This window comes from Pectinophora gossypiella, chromosome 6, assembly GCF_024362695.1.
Source record: "Pectinophora gossypiella chromosome 6, ilPecGoss1.1, whole genome shotgun sequence".
Classification (NCBI taxonomy): domain Eukaryota; kingdom Metazoa; phylum Arthropoda; class Insecta; order Lepidoptera; family Gelechiidae; genus Pectinophora; species Pectinophora gossypiella.
Window position 1 is genome coordinate 1917926 of NC_065409.1, and position 20041 is coordinate 1937966.

Consider the following 20041-nt stretch of genomic DNA (forward strand, 5'->3'; position numbering starts at 1 on the left):
CGTTTTGACATTTAGAAAAGTAACTGATTTGACTAGTAGAACGGTAACTCTCCCCCCGCACTTTTCTGTGTACTGAGGGACTTTTCTGTGTACGGTCCTCAAAATTAATATAGATGGCGCTATCCAGTTTTTTCTTCGTAACAGACATATGCATCTTTCGTCTTTGTTTTTGGGTATAAATAAAAAAAAAACATTTATTTTCAGACTACAGTCCATAGATATGTGATATATATGTGTGTGTGTGTGTGATATGTGTGTGTGGTGATATGTATAAATGATTATCCTTCTTATTACACCCAGGCATAATTACATCTTACACCCATTATTATTCTGATCAAACTAAAGAGAAGCAATATCGGTAGCAACATAGTTATATACATAATGTGATCCAAATCATCATCATCACCAGCCCATTAACGTCCCCACTGCTGGGGCACGGGCCTTCCCTATGGATGGATCGGGCATTAAGCCACCACGCGGGCCCAGTGCGGATTGGTGGTTATTAACGACTACTAATGCAGCCGGGGCCAACGGCTTAACGTGCCTTCCGAAGCACGGAGGAGCTCGAGATGAAAACTTTTTTTTTTGTGGTCACCCATCCTATGACCGGTCTTTGCGAAAGTTGCTTAACTTCAACAATCGCAGACCGAGCGCGTTTACCGCTGCGCCACCGAGCTCCTCAATCCAATATCTGTGATCCAAATATCAAGCAATAATTATTTTTATGTGTGCTTCTACCATTATACATTGTTTTAAGTTTACGCGGTTTATTATAATTAAAACACATAATAACGGGTTCGGGTACAGTGTCGAAATATCGGGAGTCTCATATCCCCATTTAAACGCGGTAAGAACCCGTTATTATGTGTTTTAATTATTCTGCCATTATATTGTTTTTTTGAATAATTATGTATCCACCCGAGTAATGAGAAAATAGGTAAATCTGGACAGCGCCATCTATATTATTTTTGAGGAAGCCAGCTTGGAAAGTCCTTCATTCTTGTCTCACACATCACGCACATGTGTAGCAACCCTTACGTCCCGTCCACGCCCCTTTACGTATATGCGGTGACCTTAAATCAGCTTATTATGAATATTCTATCGTAGTTGACAGAGCCAGTGTAGTGGGCGAAGTGCTGCGTATGGACACGCCGTAATACATGTTGAACCAAAGTGTAGTGTTTATAAACACGAAACGACGTGAATCAACGGATTTTTCTCAAGTTTGTGCAGTGAAATGGGTGACTTCCGAGTGAGGGGCACCACTAAGGCGTACGTCATTCTATTCTGCGCACTGGTCAAGACTGTCATCAGCACAGGATTGGGGAAGTGTCCCATCTACCCGCAGTTCCCGAACTTTGATGTCCAGAGGGTGAGTAGCTGTGGTTTTTTCTTTACATTTGTACAGCCAGTGCACTAGGATAACCCGGCCAAGTAGTTGGTGCCATGTGCGGCAAATCAGTCAGGTCAAAAAAGGAGCATTAAAATAGTAATAAATTGCCTTAAATTTACAACCCTGGCGCCCCATTTGTATGGCCAACTAGTTAACGTCAAAAAAGGACTACGACGGTAGAGCTACGACTCCGGAGTCAATTTGCACTTATGGTCACGAGCATTAATATGTATACACTTTGGTACCATGTCACATTAACTTTTTTGACAAATTGAACTGTAAGTCTCACTAAATATCAAAATATGTTAGTGCGACAGAGTCCTAAAGTGGGTACATTGTAATGCTTATGACTGTACATGAGCGTTATTCGATATGAAGACTTTACAGCCTACCCTAATTAGGATGTAAACTATCACTATGCCAACCACACAGCTAAGCCACAAAACGAACTGATTCTGTAGTTGATTTCTATGACATTTCCGGAATGATAAGCATAAACGATTTTTTGTTTTAACACTGAATGAAACCCACAAAGAGATTTAATCGAAAAAGTCTGATTCGGACGGGATCCATCACACATGATTCGGGATTTATCACATGGGCAGGATGAGGACCCGGTAGTGTAATGGTTCGCTTGCTTGACAAGAGCTACGGGTTCAAGTTCGACGCGAGTCAGACTTTTACGAATTAATTTCCTTTTTGATAAGCATATCTACCTATGCTGCTATGCTTTGCTTCTATGCTGTTCTGGGAGCATATAAAAACATAGAACACGTTCAGCTGCTTCTCTTCCCGGGCATGTCGTAAAAACCGACAGAGGGATTGTGTCCTCTAACATGATGGAATAATGTTATGGGCGATAGGCTGATCCCTTATCACCATAAGGTTCATCCTGCAAGTTGTCTTTGATTACTTGTGGCTCTGCCCACCCCATTAGGGATTACGGGCGTGAGTTTATGTATGTATGTATGTATGTATATCTACCTACTTTCTGTTTTTTTCTTATTGTCCAAATCCAAAACAACACATTAGCAGCACTAGAAATAGCCTACTACCTATACCTATTGCAATCGCGTGTTGTCTTGCATATTTGAAGATACTATTCGTGCTATTACAATAATGTTGTTGTGAACGCGCAGAAATCAAGTGAGTTGAAAAATTACGCGAAAATGGCGGCAAAGTGAAGGCATTATCAACAAGTATCTTTAATTTTAAAACAATGACTGCATTGTGGATGTACATATTTATAAAACATCAGAAGTATCAGAACTTCAATGGCTCAGAACTTCATAAACAAAGGTACATCCCTGAGGTACAACCAAATCCTCCTCTTTAAAGATATCCCGTGTTCATACGGGGCCGTTAACCTGACCTGAAGATTTGACAGGTCTTTTGCAGAAGCGACGGCCTACCTGGCCTTCCGAACTCTATAGCAATAAGTAGTAACATTATTTAGACTCACCAGAAAATCGACGAATCGGCTGTAGATCTGAGTTAAATAGGGCCAAGATAAATTGTAAAATGCTTATCTAGAAATAGAACACAGTCACAGAAGAACAAAAATCTACCTCATAATTATTTGTGACTTATTTTCGAATTTTAAATATGAATTATGTACCAATAAGTACCATGTTTGAACGCCTTTATTGATGACGCCACACGTCAGTATTTCCATACAAACTCCAAATATAATGAGAAGTGGTAACTTTCTGACATTGCGATCGAGATGATCATGTGTCATGATGAAAATGTTGTTGGTGGGATGGCATATTGACTTATTCTTCATTAATTTAAGAGCCATGCTCTTGTCGGTGTAGCATTCTCCATTTTTAGGGAAAAATAGGGCAGTTGTTTCCCTCTTGCCGTGTACTCTGTTTGACGCGAGTGGGATGGCGCCCAGAGTAGTCTATTTCAAAGCCGTCCTCCGCTTCTGAACAGTACTGACAGTTACTGCTGCCCTCTGTCAGGTTCCAGATTACAGTCCTTCTGACCTGCACCTTACTGACTTGACTTATTGTTTAGAGAAAGTTATATTTCCATTGAAATGTCATGTAATATGTGCGTCTCGTACATGATACCTCGATGTATGTTTCCTTTATAACCTGCAGCGTAATACAAATATTTCGAAACGTCTCATTCCTTCTGTTCGGCACTTGTTATGTGAACTGTAGGTGAAGTAGATGGTAAGAGGTCGAGGGTTCTACTTCCACCAGTTTCTTCTTTGTCACTATTTATTTCATGATCATCATCACCAGCCCATTAACGTCCCCACTGCTGGGGCACGGGCCTTCCCTATGAATGGATAGGGAGATCGGGCCTTAAACCACCGCGCGGGCCCAGTTCGGATTGGTGGTTATTAACGACTGCTAATGCAGCCAGGACCAACGGCTTAAAGTGCCTTCCGAAGCACGAAGGAGCTCGAGATGAAAACTTTTTTTTTGTGGTCACCCATCCTATGACCGGCCTATTCGAAAGTTGTTACTATTTATTTATATTTTTATAATTGTTGCATTTTCGCGGGAGGCGTCGGCCATTCAGTTCGGTGCAATATTGCCATATAAAAAATATTCTTATAAATACTTGTGTTGCCAGCAACACCTTCTAGATAGACCTACCTACCGATAGCTCCTTGTGCTCAATTTTTCGGTGTTTACTAGATTTGGAATGTGATGAATATTCAACCCCGCTTTCGTGCATTGTCGCCGGTCGATGAACTCACAGATTTTACACTTACTTACACTACATTTTATGCTATGATAAATGACTGAAACTGGCGGGCTATAAGGGCATAAAAATGCCACTTATTTTTTTTATAATATACCACTTTTCCATATCGTCGCTTTATAGTAAAAACCACGTAACGTATTTTTCAAAAGGGCGCGGCGGCGTCATGTTTCCGCTGGTATCTCTAATAGGCTAGCACTCTGTCAGTACTTGCTATTTGTCTGTACCCAGTTATACGAAAGTATTTAGACATACTTTAAATACATAACATAAACAGCCTAAATACATCCCACTGCTGTGCACACATCTCCCCTCAATCAACTGGAGGGGGTATGGAGCATACTACACCATGCCGTTCCACTATTGATCGAGGTGTTTTTTTGTTTTTTTGGCTGCGTGTGTGCGTGCGTGCGTGCGCGCGTGTGTGTGTGTGTGTGTGTTAATATATACCATAGCATCACACGTATATAAGCAGGTTTATAGTATTCACCCACTCCTCGTCAGCTATGTTCAACTCCCATCCCAAGATACTTCACATCACTAATTTAAGAGCCACGCTCTTCTCGGTGTAGCATTCTCCATGCTACTTTTTAGGGAAAAATAGAGCAGTGGTCCCTCTTGTCTTCCGCCTTGCAGTAAGTACTCTGTCTGATGCGAGTGGGATGGCGCCCAAAGTTGTCTATTTCAAAGCCGGTACAAAAAACGCAAGTAGATACTCAAAGTAGATAAGTACTTACCTATTTATTTTCTCGTTTTATCGATCCTAGTTTTCTAAAAATAAGAAGTGCGCTCAAGAACGTTTTTCAAGAAGTCACGTGTTGGTGCGCGCGCGCTTCACGCATACCATTCATGTTGTTGCTATGTTTGTAAAAGCTACTTTATTGTGCTAAACCTTTGTGCCAGTTTTCTTCGTGAGTGAACAGTGCACTCATTCATAAAAACATAGGCCATTCATAAATTCGCTATTCCGCTAAAAGGTTTATTTCCTCAACAGCCTCTGTGGTTTAGTGGTTAGAGCGTTAGGCTCCCGATCTGGAAATGCGGGTTCTATTCCCGATAGGGACATTGTAGAAATCACTTTGTGAGACTGTCTTTTGTTTGGTAAGGACATTGCAGGCTTAAATCACCCTGATATTCCGAAAAATAAGATGATTCCATGCTTCGGAGGGCACGTTAAGCCGTTGGTCCCGGCTATTAGGCCCCCGGCTATTATACATTTGCTAGATGAACGGATTTCAGATTCATCTTTAGCGTGTTCACGTGAATTCAGAGTGTTGAAAAGAAAAGGTTCAGTCAGCACCCCATAGTGTCCTCTCCAACAATGCCATCGGCAGTAAAATATCTGTTAACCACCATTTCATAATAATAATAATAATGACTTGGCTTCGGCCCCACCTACACCTTCCAAAAGTTCGGGACTCCATAGACCCGAGATATGGAAGCGACATACATAATAATAATTAAACACTTTATTGCACACAAATTTACAGAACATTTAGATACCGGATAAACTTATTCTAAGGTGGGCAAAGGCGGCCTTATCGCTAAGAGCGATCTCTTCCAGACAAAGGATATGGTACATTCATGTTGGTGTATTAAACAGACTCTATTTGTACAATACGTTAATCCTTAATATTGTTATTTAAACATGTTTCCCACTGGTTTTCCAGATGACAGGCACATGGTACGAAGTGGAGCGGTCGTTCTACCTGATGGAGATATCCGCCAGCTGCACCGAGCTGCAGGTGGCGCTTAATGACAGGGGGTACCTGCTCATCACAGTCAACACGCTTAACAGATGGTAAGATACATTGATGTATCATCATCATCATCAATCCCGCATCATCCTACTGCTGGGTATAGGCCTGCTCTATTTTGTACCACTCTTTCTGGTCCTGCGCTAACCACATCCACAATTTTCCCGCCGTTGCAACGATGTCTTCCGACCACCTGTGCCATGTTTATCAAAACTTACAAGTCTACACGTTCACAAGCTACAAGTTACTCACAAGTATGTACAAGTAAATTACGTTTATCAAAAAGTAGAGGGAATGTAAAATATACTTGTGAAATAAATATTGACACTTGTAACATGTAATTTACATATTGTGTAGTTTTGGTAAACACATTCTTGAATTTTTTTGGGGCTTGTGTTTTGATGAACAGGGTTCTGGCCGCTGGTCTATCCACTGACCTTTCCCCGTTTCGTGGCCAGCACTCTGTGACGGCCTTTGTCCATTGACCATCCTCGTGCGTAGCCAAGTGTCCGGCCATCTCCACTTCAGACTCGTGATGCGCCTACCCGAAGACTTGATTGATGTACAATCTAACATAACAACGACCTCTGTGGTTCAGTGGTTGGTTGGTCTCAGACTGTCTAGTATGCAATAAAGCGACTAAATATCCTTGTCGCAAAACCAGATCGCAAAATGACTACATACAACAGCTAAATGCTTCTGTGGCAGACCTAACTAGTTGGCAAGCTAGTTCCGCCCACATGCAACAGATGGCGCCACATTAAATAATGCAGTCTTCAAGCAGTCTTTTGGTTAATGGTATATAATATAAGATCTAGGTGAAATGATATCTAGTCTAGCAATATTGTTTTTTTAGGTGAATATTGCTTTGAAGTGGCCTTCTTAACCCCCAGCACGTACAGTCACGAGCAATACCCACTTTACAACCCTGTCGCACTATCATACATATTTGACATTTAATGACACTTACGGTTTAATTTGTCAAGAGTTAATGTGACATGGTATCGTGTATACATATTAGAACTCGTGACTGTACTTATAATTCACCTTGTAACAAATTCCTCTTCCTCTCGCCCAGGACAGGCAGTCCCTCGACGTCATACGGCATCGGTATCCCGAGCCACAACGGTTCCTCATCATTCCGCTATAAGCTGAACAACAGAATGCCGTACATCATCGGACGTATGTTGCCCGGAGCGGGGCAATATAACGTGCTGTTCACAGACTACGACACGTTCGCTATCGTGTGGTCCTGCTCTAGCGTCAGCGTCGCGCATTCCGGTTAGTATGTCCTTCTCTGTCATACCCACAGACTAAGTAAGTCATACCCCTGCCATACAAGATGGGCAGGGATCTTATTAGACCCACAGAATTATCTCTAGACTCGTTCGTCCTACTTTGTCCCTTTTGGCCTCTACGCTACTAACGTTCATTCTGGACGCGTATAAAATCATATTTGGGGGCCCTTAGACTTAAAAAAGAAAAAATGCATAAAATTAAAAAAAATATTGATTCATCGTAATTATCTATCTGTCACTTTTCCAAAATGTTTACAAACTATTCCACCGTTGAAGTAAACGACTTAACGAGGAAATCCCGCAGCCCGCGATAACCGATGTAGGGTGTTGTCAACTTTTAGAAAGCACGTTTTACGCGGGAAAAATTGAAATTGCTTTTTTTGTCGTTTGAAAAATAAAATAGAAGGTTTTATTAATTTTAATTAACCACGTTGGGGTCCCCCGTACCCCGGGAGTGGAAGGCAAGAGGGTAATCACTGCCTTATTTTTCCCTAAAAATGTAGGATGGAGCGTGGCTCTTAAATTAGTGATGATGAACGTATAACATTGGCCTTGATTCCTGTAGACACCTCCTAATTTTATTTTAAGTTATGCCCGTCATTTTCTTATCCGCCGAAAAGGAGAGGGATGGATGATTGGCCACAAGTTACTTTTAAAATGAATGATAACCCGTGCGAATAAAATAGGCATCTCGCTGGTATGCAATCCGTTTGACGTGCTGTCTACTTAATTCTGTCGGGTTATTGGCCGATGTATAAAAATAAAAATTTAGGCGGTTGTTTTAGTTTTCTGCTTAAAATTGACGTGTATTCTATAAATTTTATGCCTGTCGATTATCCGTCCCTTTCTTTTTCAACGGATAAGAAAATGACAGGTATAACAAAATAAAATTAGATGGCGTCTGCAGAATTTAACACCATTGACCAGGTAAAGATGCTTGTATTTTTACAGATCGGATGTGGGTACTGGGGCGGTCCCGCGAGATCGAAGCGCGTGTGCGTGCGCAGATCTACGCCATCCTAGAAGAGCTGCAGCTGGACCCGGACCGACTCATCATCTCCAAGAACAACAACTGCACCGACCAGCTCGTCGCCAATGTATTATAATTGTAATGTTAATAATAAACTTATATACGTATGTTGTGGCTATTTACTTGCAGGTGGCTTATTTGTTTTTTTAACTACTTGGCCGGACAAATTGGGAGCGCTGAAGGCTCTCACACGTACAGGGCGTCGTCAGAGAGGATAATATGTGAAAGGAAAGAAAAGAAAGAAAAAAAAATAAAAAAAAAAACAAAATGGGGAAAAAAAGAAGGAGAGAAGTGTCCTTTTTTGTATTCTGTGTTCTCGCGAATAAATTGATTTGATTTGAATTAATCGACCCTAGTGGGCCGGAATGAGAGAAATCGTCGACCACGCCAGCGGAGTCGGTATCAGTGGCCAATATCTTTTGATGGTGATATTCGTAAATCTGATTTTTATAGCACTTACCCGTGCGCGTGTTAACCATTACACCACCGGGTCCTCCTGTCCATGCGAAATTCTTTCGATCTATCTATAGTAATTAAGCCGACGTCTTAAATAATAGTACTACTCTATATTCTAGATAGATGGCGCCGGCTTTGCCTCACACACACACACACATACGGTCACGAGCATTAATATGTATACACTTTGGTACCATGTCACATTAACTTTTTTCACAAATTGAACTGTAAGTCTCACTAAATGTCAGATATGTTAGTGCGACAGAGTCCTAGAGTGGGTACATTATATTGCTCATGACTGTACATAGATCGAAAGAATTTCGCATGAACAGGTGGAGGACCCGGTGGCGTAATTGTTAACATGCTCGTCCCGGCTTGACAAGAGCAGCGGGTCCCGTCCGAGACAGAATTTCGTTCGATTTTAATTTTCTCTATTCGTCAATTTCCTCTCGTGTGGGTTGTGATTATAAGATCAATGACTGACCTCATCTACCCTGGTCTCAGGATTACTATTGACCATTTTTTTACTAACCAGTTAGTAAAGAATGCTGTGGTAAAAATATATCAATTCCATTGATTAAAATGGGAGGATGGATCTGTGTAACTGGTATCTATAATTAGAAATAAATAAGTGCTGAACGTGTTCTGGGAGTCTAAAAAGGCCACATTGAAGCAATTCATCTAAAAAACACTTTTTGTACATATAAAATTACCTTCAATGCGTTTACCCATAATAATTACGTTGTATAAATGAGTCCGATTTCTGTCAAATAGCAAAATTGATTTTTGAAGAAGCTACAATGAAGCAATTCATCTATGCTTCAATGTGGCCTCTTTAGACCCTCTGTTTTTACGAGTTTTTCACTTTACTCCCAATCCGACAGAGAATATATCGATGACAAAAATAAAACAAAAACATCGTCATCACACTTTCTATTTTTTTTGGAAAAATATTTTCTATTTACAACACTTTAGGTAAAAGTTAAAAGAGAGTAAAAAAGTCTTTGTGAGATTTTAACGATGATCGAAATGTGATGTCCGTCACTCAGGAATGTTATAGTCAAATGTTACAAGTTGTGCGGAAATCAACATTGAGTAGACACGGCAACAGTTTATTTTCGAATGTCTAGTTATATTATTTGCTAGTAACTTGTGTATCAAAGAAAGTTGAATATTTCATATAATTACTTCTATATTATATGGACTTCGTTACATTAATACCCTATTTATTTGGTTGATACTAAAGTCACGTGTCAAGACCGCGAAGCGTATTTTTGTTGAGACACACGAAATGTTGAATATTTGAACAGGTTTTCGTTTTACTTTGGGACTTTTTGACGAATCGAGATTAGACTAATGTTTTGAAAAGAACAAGTCACTTTTTTATAAAATGTGTTAGAAAAAAACACGCATTGCCGTCTGAACATCGTGGCTTATGATATAAACACCATACAAACATTCACATACAATAAAATTATAGAAATAACTCTACTGATCTATCTATTAGGAAATGTGCGATGATATGTACGTATGTAAATATTCATACACTGCTTATTTAAATTAATATTTATCGCCTTACCAAAAATATAAAAACCACGTAATAGATGCGATGTTACTGAATTTTTAATTTATTTAACGGATTTTTCGTAAAAAGATTGGCTTGTGATCCATGAATTTAGGCCAAAAACTACCAAAAAATGGTAGAAAAAGATAGTTCTTATTTTAAACGCAAAATGGCGGTTTTTATGTTTCTGGTTCAGCTTTTAATATGGAACAATATTTTGATATAATATTTGGCTTTGTTTTGGTTATAATGTCTCCGTACTAGAGGCGATCAGTACACGAACTATTCTAAGCCATGATCGTCGACGTCACATCTCACACTTACTAACTTGATCACGATTAATTCGAAACTACGAAATGTTTTGTACAGTGGGCAGTAAGCTTGTGTTAAGTCATATATAGCCACGTGTTACATGTGTTAGTGATTTATCTCTGTTGAGGGTAGACAAGGATAATGTAGTAGCAGATTATTTTTATTTTTCAAAGGAGAAGGCAAAGGAACACAGCCATACAGCCTGATCTGCAGGAGGATGTAAAGCTGGGATTTGTGGTACTCCTCACCCCGATAAGAATTATGGTCGTGTATTAGTCGCATCTTCCTGTCTAGACAAAGTGAAAACCGCAGAAAGTCGTGACGGCTCTGTTATAGTGCGTGAAATATGTGAAAAATGTTCTTGGGTTTAAAAGATTTACTTATCGTTGAGGTTACTACCGGTATTCGTTTATCATCGTCGAGTTGATCGTGATCAAAATATTCTTACATTATTGTCGCAGTAATTTGTAACGATACTGCTCTATGATAATTTTAAGATCAAAGTTAGGCCGTATAACTAGTAGTGGAGACGTTCGAGATAACAGAATGCCCAATCACAAAAGAATGCCCAATCACAAATAACCAACTTCCTATCTATGTCATAGTAAAATATACATCAAAAATCAATATACAGGCATTCGTCAAAACAAAAAAATAAAAAACCAATAACACGTGATCAAATCAACAAATAAATATATGTGCAAAACAAAAATAAAATACGAATAACACAACAAATAAATAAAATAATACTTTAAGTACCTAAATGCTGAGAACTCTCCTTACAAAAATTTACGTCAGACCGAACATGGTATAACAAAACCAGGTATACTCAATCCTATGAAAGGCCGCCATGTATGTTACATGAGTATTACCATTAAATTGGTATCTCCAACATTCCAAGGACTACTACTATTACTTGTCACATGTAAAAAAAAAATTAAAACCATAGGTAAATCTTTTACTAAAGGTCGTGGGTAATTTATTTTTTACGAAATGGAAACGCTGGATAGGATGACGTCAGCTGGGCTAACCTTGAAATGTTAGCTGTCACTTTTGAGCATACCTGGTTTTGTTATAGCATGAGAACGAAGACTATTTACAATAAGCCGGACAGATTATAAAAGGCATCCGGACACTCCGCACGCACGAAACTGAACACATATGAATTGCCATACGATCACTTGCAGTCTGGGGTTACCAATGCTATTAACTATTAGAAATTTTCTCTACTGACAACACAGTTTCTCACTTCGGTTATTCTGAGGCACTCGGCGTCGCGGTTGTTGTAGTCGTATGTGGAGAAGGAGGCTATCCTCTCCGCTGGGCTGTGGTTGGCCAGCTGCTGGTCGTTGGCGTTCGGCAACGTCTGGTTGATCCACAGGTGCTTCTGTTCCACCTCCTTGCTCACTATCACGAACATTTCCTTCTCCTTGCATTCCAGCTGCTCTTTGAGGTATGCTATGAGTTCGCTGCTCTGAAATTGGAAAAGAAAACAAATAAGACCAGTTTTAGGAGTAATGACAGAGCGTTGGTACCCTAGTTGGAACGCTTGACTCTCACTCGCGAGGTCGCGGGTTCGGATCCCAGCACGGGCGTAAACCTATGGTTTTCGGATTTGTTTTCAAATTTATGTTTGGATCATAAATTATTATCACGTTCTCAGCGGTGAAGGAAAACATCGCGAGGAAACCCTTCGAGTTGACAGGTCAGACAAGCCATCGCTTCTGAAAAACCGGATCTGTCAAATCTTCAGGTTAGGCAAGCGAACCCTGTGGAATGGGATATCGCTATAGAGACTATGATGAGGAGTGGTGGTAGATGTCGACTCTCATGGATATCAGTAGCCTATAAGGATCTTAAAGTCCTAGGTAGTCCTACTGTAGACCCCGATATGACATTTATAACCAGCTTTGGATTCTGTCATATTATATTTACGCCCAATCCTATATTCTTCTATTTGGGTTATGAGGAGCATTACCAACCTCATCGACCAACGTTATTATTGGTGTCCCTTATCCTAGCATTGCCACTATCACGGATCGGGATTCTGACTACACAGAAAATTTGTCGAAATTTGTCGCTAAATATATAAATACTCCTCGACACGCCGTTCAAAAGTTATATGTATAAGAGATTTTTTGTGACAGCGCCTACTAAATCCTTATTCCAGCATCACTTTCTTTGTTCTCGATAACTACAGCAGATAACGAGTGTCCCTTACACTTATTATTGAGCCGCCAAAGCTCCTCACATGTCCAGTAAGAACCACGGTTATAGGCCTTTGCAAACTTAATAATTTGAACATTGTTTTCTTGCGACTGTACTTGTTTTTTTTTTATCGACCTGCGCAGTAGTTTAATCGAGCATAAATTAGCAAGAATTTTTACTACCTCATAAAAACAGTGGAAATCGAAATGCGTATGCTAGGCGTCTAACTAACGCAACTAAAAACCATTATATGCATACCAACCATATATTATGTTTACCAAGCGGGCCCGGCACGGGTAGCACGCCGCGATGCCGCGATTTATATCGAAGTCTTCGCCCAATAGGCGTACGACATCTATCTACGTAGATAGCCAGTCACTGCGTCTAATGCTCGAAGCCTTCGATATAATTTGGAAACCGTCCGTGTCGCGGGCGCATCATGGTCTTATGAGTAGATAAATACAAACTCATCATATAAGAAACTGTATATGATGCTCGTAACTGTTGATGAGGGTGTCATCGGGTCATGACATGAGCTGAGCTTTCTGTCAGACCTACGTGATAGGTAGTGAGCCGTATCGCCGTCTATAATGCTCGAGCCAACTGTGTTAGTTAAAACTGCACTTAGGATAAATTAATACCTCATTGGTGCAAGTACGCTAATGAGGCATCATTTTAGAATGGACACATTATACATTTTACACAATATTTCACAATTTCAAGCCAATTGAGCATTGTTTGTCTAACCTTGTTGCCGCTCGCCGCAAGGTTGTTGTTGAATAAGAATTAGCCCCCGAGGTTAGACTAAATTAAAAATCGCACATGTTTTTAGCGAAATGTAACTAATTATCCGTAACGTTCACATTATGCCTAATGGGGTGGGCAGAGCTACAATGCAAGGTAGTTCGTAGATATTTTTAGTAAGAACGTCGATACAAATCATCATCTCCCTAGCGTTATCCCGTTTTCCCGTTACCTAACCTGACAAATTGTCAGGTCTGGCTTTTTACAGAAGCGACTGCCTGTCTGACCTTCCAACCCGCTAAGGAAAATTCGCCAAGCTTAATCAATAAACCGCTGGAAAAATCCGACAAAAACTAGTAAACTTGATGCATTTATTGAGTCCCAAAATGTTGAAGAAAGGCCTCCTTGTGCTTCTACAAGAGAATTTTCAAAACCAAATTTGGTTCTGCTAATGACGCTCATGCTCATGCAAGGGCCCAGGCTAACACTGGTGTCGCCGTCGACGGATACATCTGGTGGGACATCATCATCATCATAATTCATCTACGACGGCCAGTGGTGGCCCTAGCCAAATATTTAGGTGGTGCGGGCTCTTCAGCCTCTCAAAATACAAAACCCAATTGCTCCCCTCTAGATACGTGGCTGCTGGCCAGGGTGGACCAGTCTTGTTGATATTGACGTCACCGTATTTCGGCGCCCGGTGCGGTCGCACCGTTCGCACCGCCCTAGGGCGCCACTGACGACGGCAGAAACAATGACAGAGAGGAATGACGCACTCACCCTGCCTATAAGTTGTGGCACTTCCAGCTTAGAGTCGAGGTTGTAGAAATTGCCCTGGATCTGTCGGATGGCGATCCAGTGCCGGCGGCGCAGCGGGAGCATCACAAACCCCAGCTTGTAGTCCGACGGCACGTTCAGGATGAACCCGCTGATGTGCGACAGATTTAGGCACGCGGGGTCTCTGTTGAGTGGTCATCATGAATGTAAAGTTTGATTGATGATATAGGAGTGAGGGTCCAACGCGTTTTATTGTGAAAGTTGAAACGTCAGAGGCCTATGGCGGCTCAAGTGACGTCATCCACCTCTCACCCCACACAATAGAAGAAGTGACAAAGTGAATTAATAAATTCCGTGTGGAACCACAAGTTTTGTCGGCTCATTGGGAGTGAGATGATGATTTTGTCACATAATACAAAATACAGTACAGAAACTAAGTGACTAGCTGAACGAAGATTATATTCAGAGTAGATTCAAACCTTTGCAAGAAAGTAGCAATTTGTATACAATTATTATTACCCTTGTTTTATTATATATATTTTTAATGGTGCTAGTTCCTGTATACACCATCTAATTTTATTTTATGTTATACCTATCATTTTCTTTTCCGCTGAAAAAAAAAGGGACAGGTAATCGACAGGCTTAAAATTTATGGAACACACATCAATTTTAGGCAGAAATTTAAAAACCCTCCTAAAATTGTATATTGGCCCAACACAATTAAGTTGACAGCATACATTAAACTGAGGATTGCCTATTTTATTAGTCACACTTTAATTTTAAAATTAACAGTAATCAATCATCTGTCCTTTTCCTTTTAGGCAAATAAGAAAATTACGGCTATAACTTAAAATAAAATTAGGAGCTCCATGAGCATACATATGCCAACCAACAAGCGGACCTGGCGTTCGTTTCGCCTCCGTTATTTTAAAAGAAGATTTCCAAGAAAATACTCAATATCAGTTTTCAAACTCTTTATTCCACTTTAGTACTCTGTTATGAATTGCAAAGGTGGAGTTAAATGATTGATGATATGTATTGTTATAGTAATAAATGACATTCATCATTCACTTCAGTGCAAGTGTGTAAGTTACTTCAAAAGGGTAATAGCAAAATGCACCCACTCACAACATGCACATAGTTCTTTTTACTTTAGCAACTTAGATTATTAGCTAATAATGTCAATCATTAGACCAAAGATGACTCGTGTTCTATTAGAAATTGTTCATGATTTATAAATTGCTTATTTCATAAAATAATTTATTCAATTTATAATACTTGTTATACAATTTCAACAATCTTATTTCTTAATCTTCCAAATATTTCTAAAATAAAAAAATTGTTTAAAAACCTAATCTCCTTGTACAGATAATAAACATTTTTACACATACATACAAAAATTCACGCCTGTTTCCCACCAGGGTAAACAGAGACTATGGAATTCCATTTGTTTTGATCCTGACACACTTCTCTTGCTTCCTTCACATTCATCAATTAATAGACATTTTTACATTTTGTAAATTGCAAATGTCTTTTTAGTAAGTACGGCAAGAGTAATCATGACTTCCCCATTAAATTCAAAAGAATATTGAAGCCTCCACTAACCCACAGTGGAGCAGTGTGGTGGTTTTACCCACTCAAATTGATTAAGGGGATGCCTATGCCCAGTAGTGAAATGTAATTAGGGTGTTTATTGTTACTAATATGAGAATAATAAATAGCACTCACTTTCTCTTGTCAAACCAGATGGCCTCACAGTCTTTCTTCTGCAATGCCGCCATGATGACATTGATGTCGTAATTGCCGAGCCCCAGCATAGACCGGTGTGGGTTGATCCACACATTTGGTGACAACCGGCTGCATATTGCATCCAGTTCCGATTTAGAATATGAGCCTTTCTGCTGAAAGTCGCATCAACATCCATTACTTTTTAAATTAATAAGGATTTTTGCACACAAGAAATAAATATAATACTTATTTAACATTGAAGTAATAGGATTTTTAAGTCATTTTAAAGAACAAAAAATCGGATTTGTTACAAAATATATTATTTCAGAAATTAAAACATAATTCAAGTTGTACGAATAATTTAATAGCCGCTCAATTTTCTGTTTACATTACTAGTATTACTACATTATGATAGTGTGGAGTTCATGGTCAATACGACCTTGTTACGGAAATAATAACAAGCCGCTAACTTACCTGGAATAAATTGTTAAGTGCGTGCAAAGCACATAGCTCTTTAACCTGTTTTTCATGGTAAATTGTAGGTTTTGAACTCATCTCGTTTATGTCACATTTAACATGTTTTCTATCAACAAATACACATATTATATGTTCCGTCGGATTTTAATAATTATTCTATGTTAAGAAGAACTGTTTACACTACTTAATTTACAGAGAAAATAAGATAATTTAGCTTTCCCGATTTTTGCTGCACTTGACAATTTTGTAGACAATTTTGATTTTGACATTCTTTTTTTTTATTGTCGCTTATTCGAAACGTTCCATTCATCTTTATACAGCGTCACACACTTCATTCTACTTACCAAGACGAATAGTAACACAAATATATATCTTTTTGTTACAATATGTTATAACAAACAAAAGTTGCAAACAAATATACTTGGTACATTCAATAAATTATAAATTACAATCAATATGTCGTCAGACTAGGCTGCATGAGCTTTAAGGTTTTCCTTTTCCACCAGGAATAACCTTTGGGCAGAAAAAAAAGCGCGGGAAACATCGAATTTGGCGGTCGTGTTTTTTGGCTTTTTGTGTTAATTTTCTAATTTTAGTAGATTTCTGTAAGGTTTGGATCAGTAGGATCAATAAATATTGTGTATAGTGTTCTATAAATTGTTATTTTTGTATATATTTTATAATTTCTTTAGTTTCTGTGTCATATATATACTGGACTCTTGGTAAGTCTTTTACTGTATTTTTCTTATGGATCCCGTGGGGGATCCAGACCCGGGCGGGTCTGGTCACCCACCTTATGTAAGCCACACTGTAACTATATCCCAAAATGACGAGTCTAGCGTGGATACGGGCATGGATACTGATGGCTCCATGACCGTTGACCGCAGTACGTGTAAATCTCGTAAACGTCTTGCTCGTACTTCAGTATGTAGTCACTGCAATAAGCGAAGTCGCAAACATAAACGCAAACACGGAAATACCATGATTAATAGAGATGATGAGTGCCAATGCTCTACTACTTTAGAGTCGACTGAATTTATAGCTCCTCATACAATTCCTCATAGCAGGCCTGTCGTCACCACCACTCAATCTCCTAGTCAACAACCGGAACCATCCCTAAGCAACCCTGAAAAGTCTTTAACAAATCCCATTTCAAGAGGTGAATTTGTACAATCCGATGCAGCTCCTTATATTGTTCACATTCAAAAACAGCAAACTGATCCCAAGGACAGTGTTTCACTACATCCAGTTACTTTTGGCAAATTCCTTAAGAATCATTCTGTGCCAAGTATCATAAATGGTAGCCTGAAACGCATTGGCCGAAATCGGCTCTCTTTGTCGTTTTCAAAATACATGGATGCCAACCAATTTCTAAATAATCCAGCTTTAGTAGAGCAAAACTACAAAGTTTTCATTCCTTCCTTTTCCGTTACACGGGTTGGTATTGTACGTGGTGTGCCATCAGAGTGGTCAGATGATGAAGTCCAGGCAAACATTAATGTTCCGATTGGTTGCGGCCCAATATTAAAAATTAGAAGAATACGACGCAAAATAATTACTGAAGGTAAAGCTGAATTCAAAGCTACTGAGTCAGTGGTGGTAACTTTTGACGGACAAGTTTTGCCCAAGCGCATTTTTATGTGTTATACTTCTTTACCTGTAGAGTTGTACATTTTCCCGACAATACAATGTTTCAATTGTTGCCGCTTTGGTCATGTCAAAGATAACTGTCGTGCACATTCTGGGCCAAGGTGTTACAAATGCGGTCAAGGACATTCAGGAGCAAGTTGTGCAGTGTCAGAAGAACAAGCTTATTGTTGCTTATGTAAAGGTCCTCACTTTGCAAATAGCAAAAAATGTTTAGAATTTGAAAGACAAAGGTCCATAAAAGAATCTATGGCTAAGAACTGCCTGTCGTATCTGGAAGCAGCTAAGCTTCACCCGCCTATATCTCGGCTATCGTATGCGGATGCTTTATTGTCATCTCCGAGCGTGCCACCTTTGGCTTCGGCTTCTCGTAGTACCATAGAAAATGGCAGTCAACCTTCCAATACCAGCAATAATCATTTCTCGTACAAGAAAACTGTTTTTACCGAAAGAAAATCTTTACCTAAACCCGGAGTTGGCTACGACAAGGTAGCTCACGCTGCCTTGGTTGCTGATAGGAATATGCCTGCACCCTCCAATGGATGTGCCGTCATCCAAAATAATAATACATCTGAAATGTCAATCACAGATTTAATTATGGCTCTTATTAAATTATTGTCCCAATGTAATGTTAATAACAATAATGTACCGTCCAACGCTGCGTCTTTACTTGACACTTTTTCTAAAACACCATCCGTTAATGGACCAGTTGGCCATTGCACTGCAGTGGAATTGTCTAAGCATTAATGCTAGAAAAAATGAACTTGTTCATCTTGTAAATAAATATAAACCTTTTATAATAGGTTTACAGGAAACCTGGCTGAAACCTCAATATACATTTAAGATTTCAGGTTACGCTTGCCTCAGAGAAGATAGATCTGATGGTCATGACGGCGTAGCTCTACTTGTTCGTCATCCTCTTAATTTTTCTCATTTTATTCTTCCTCCTCATAGTACCAATTTGTTTATGATTGCAGCTATTGTAAATAATATTTGTTTTGTATCTATATATATACCTAAACCTTGTTCCGCAGTCTTTCGTGAACTAGATTCTATCATATCTATTTTACCTAAGCCGTTCGTTTTATTAGGCGACTTTAATGCCCAACATCCCTCTTGGGGAAGTACTGCACCAAATGCTTATGGTCCCCATATTTTGGATCTTATAGATTCTCACAATTTATGTATATTAAATAATGGCTCTCAAACCCGTCGAACTTCTCCTGCCCAAGGTTTTAGTGCTCCGGATCTTACTATCTGCTCTCCATCTCTAGCCCCTACAATTAGCTGGAGCCCCTTATCATCTACTTACGGTAGTGATCATTATCCAATATCTCTTACATTTCCATTCCGGTTGACCCCTAGTATTAAGCGTTCTTCCTTTCTAAAACATAATCTCAATAACGCGGATTGGGTTACTTTTAGTTCTATATTGGAAAGTAGAATTTGCTCTCTTCCGAAAATTGATCAGGACTCTGAAACACAATGTGCTGAAGCATTTGCCAAAGCATTTATTGAAGTTGCCGATGAAATTTTCCCAATAAAAAGCAGGCCCTCTGGTTACATCCCATCCCCTCCGTGGTGGGATAGTGATTGCACAGAAGCTATCAGAAGGAGAAAGAAAGCAGAAATAATATACCGTGAATTGTCTACAGATGAAAATTTTAATTCATTATCTATAATTATGAAAGAAACTAGAAAGTTATTTAAGAAAAAGAAGTATGAAAGTTGGAAGGATTTCTGCTTGGCTCTGTCTCCTGATACTCGGCCATCCCTAGTGTGGCAGAATATCAGAAGATTTAGATCCGCTTTCAGAGATACTAATTCAGGTTTCCTTCCTTCTTCTTTGGTTGATCCTTTCTTGGATCGGCTGGCGCCTCCTTTTGTGCCTCAGAACATTATATTACCGGCTATATCTCCGACTAC

At 39.4% G+C, this 20041-nt stretch overlaps 2 protein-coding genes across 3 annotated transcripts; one reads left to right on the forward strand and one right to left on the reverse strand.

Moving 5' to 3' along the window:
• The first annotated feature begins 1073 nt into the window (after positions 1-1073).
• LOC126367387 (apolipoprotein D-like) lies at positions 1074-8309 on the forward strand. The gene is made up of 4 exons (XM_050010892.1): positions 1074-1372; positions 5788-5918; positions 6953-7155; positions 8124-8309. The coding sequence occupies exons 1-4, from the start codon at positions 1238-1240 to the stop codon at positions 8276-8278; spliced, it is 624 nt and encodes a 207-aa protein (XP_049866849.1). The 5' UTR covers positions 1074-1237; the 3' UTR covers positions 8279-8309.
• Positions 8310-9576: 1267 nt separating this feature from the next.
• LOC126367380 (josephin-2) lies at positions 9577-16745 on the reverse strand. Of its 2 annotated transcripts, none has more exons than XM_050010886.1 (4): positions 16466-16745; positions 15992-16161; positions 14267-14447; positions 9577-12008 (listed from the first exon to the last, which is right to left on the reverse strand). In XM_050010886.1, the coding sequence occupies exons 1-4, from the start codon at positions 16544-16546 to the stop codon at positions 11748-11750; spliced, it is 693 nt and encodes a 230-aa protein (XP_049866843.1). In that variant the 5' UTR covers positions 16547-16745; the 3' UTR covers positions 9577-11747. The 2 variants fall into 2 exon arrangements, with proteins under 2 accessions (XP_049866843.1, XP_049866842.1); XM_050010885.1 differs by having other exon boundaries at positions 15992-16164; positions 16466-16735.
• Positions 16746-20041: the final 3296 nt, after the last annotated feature.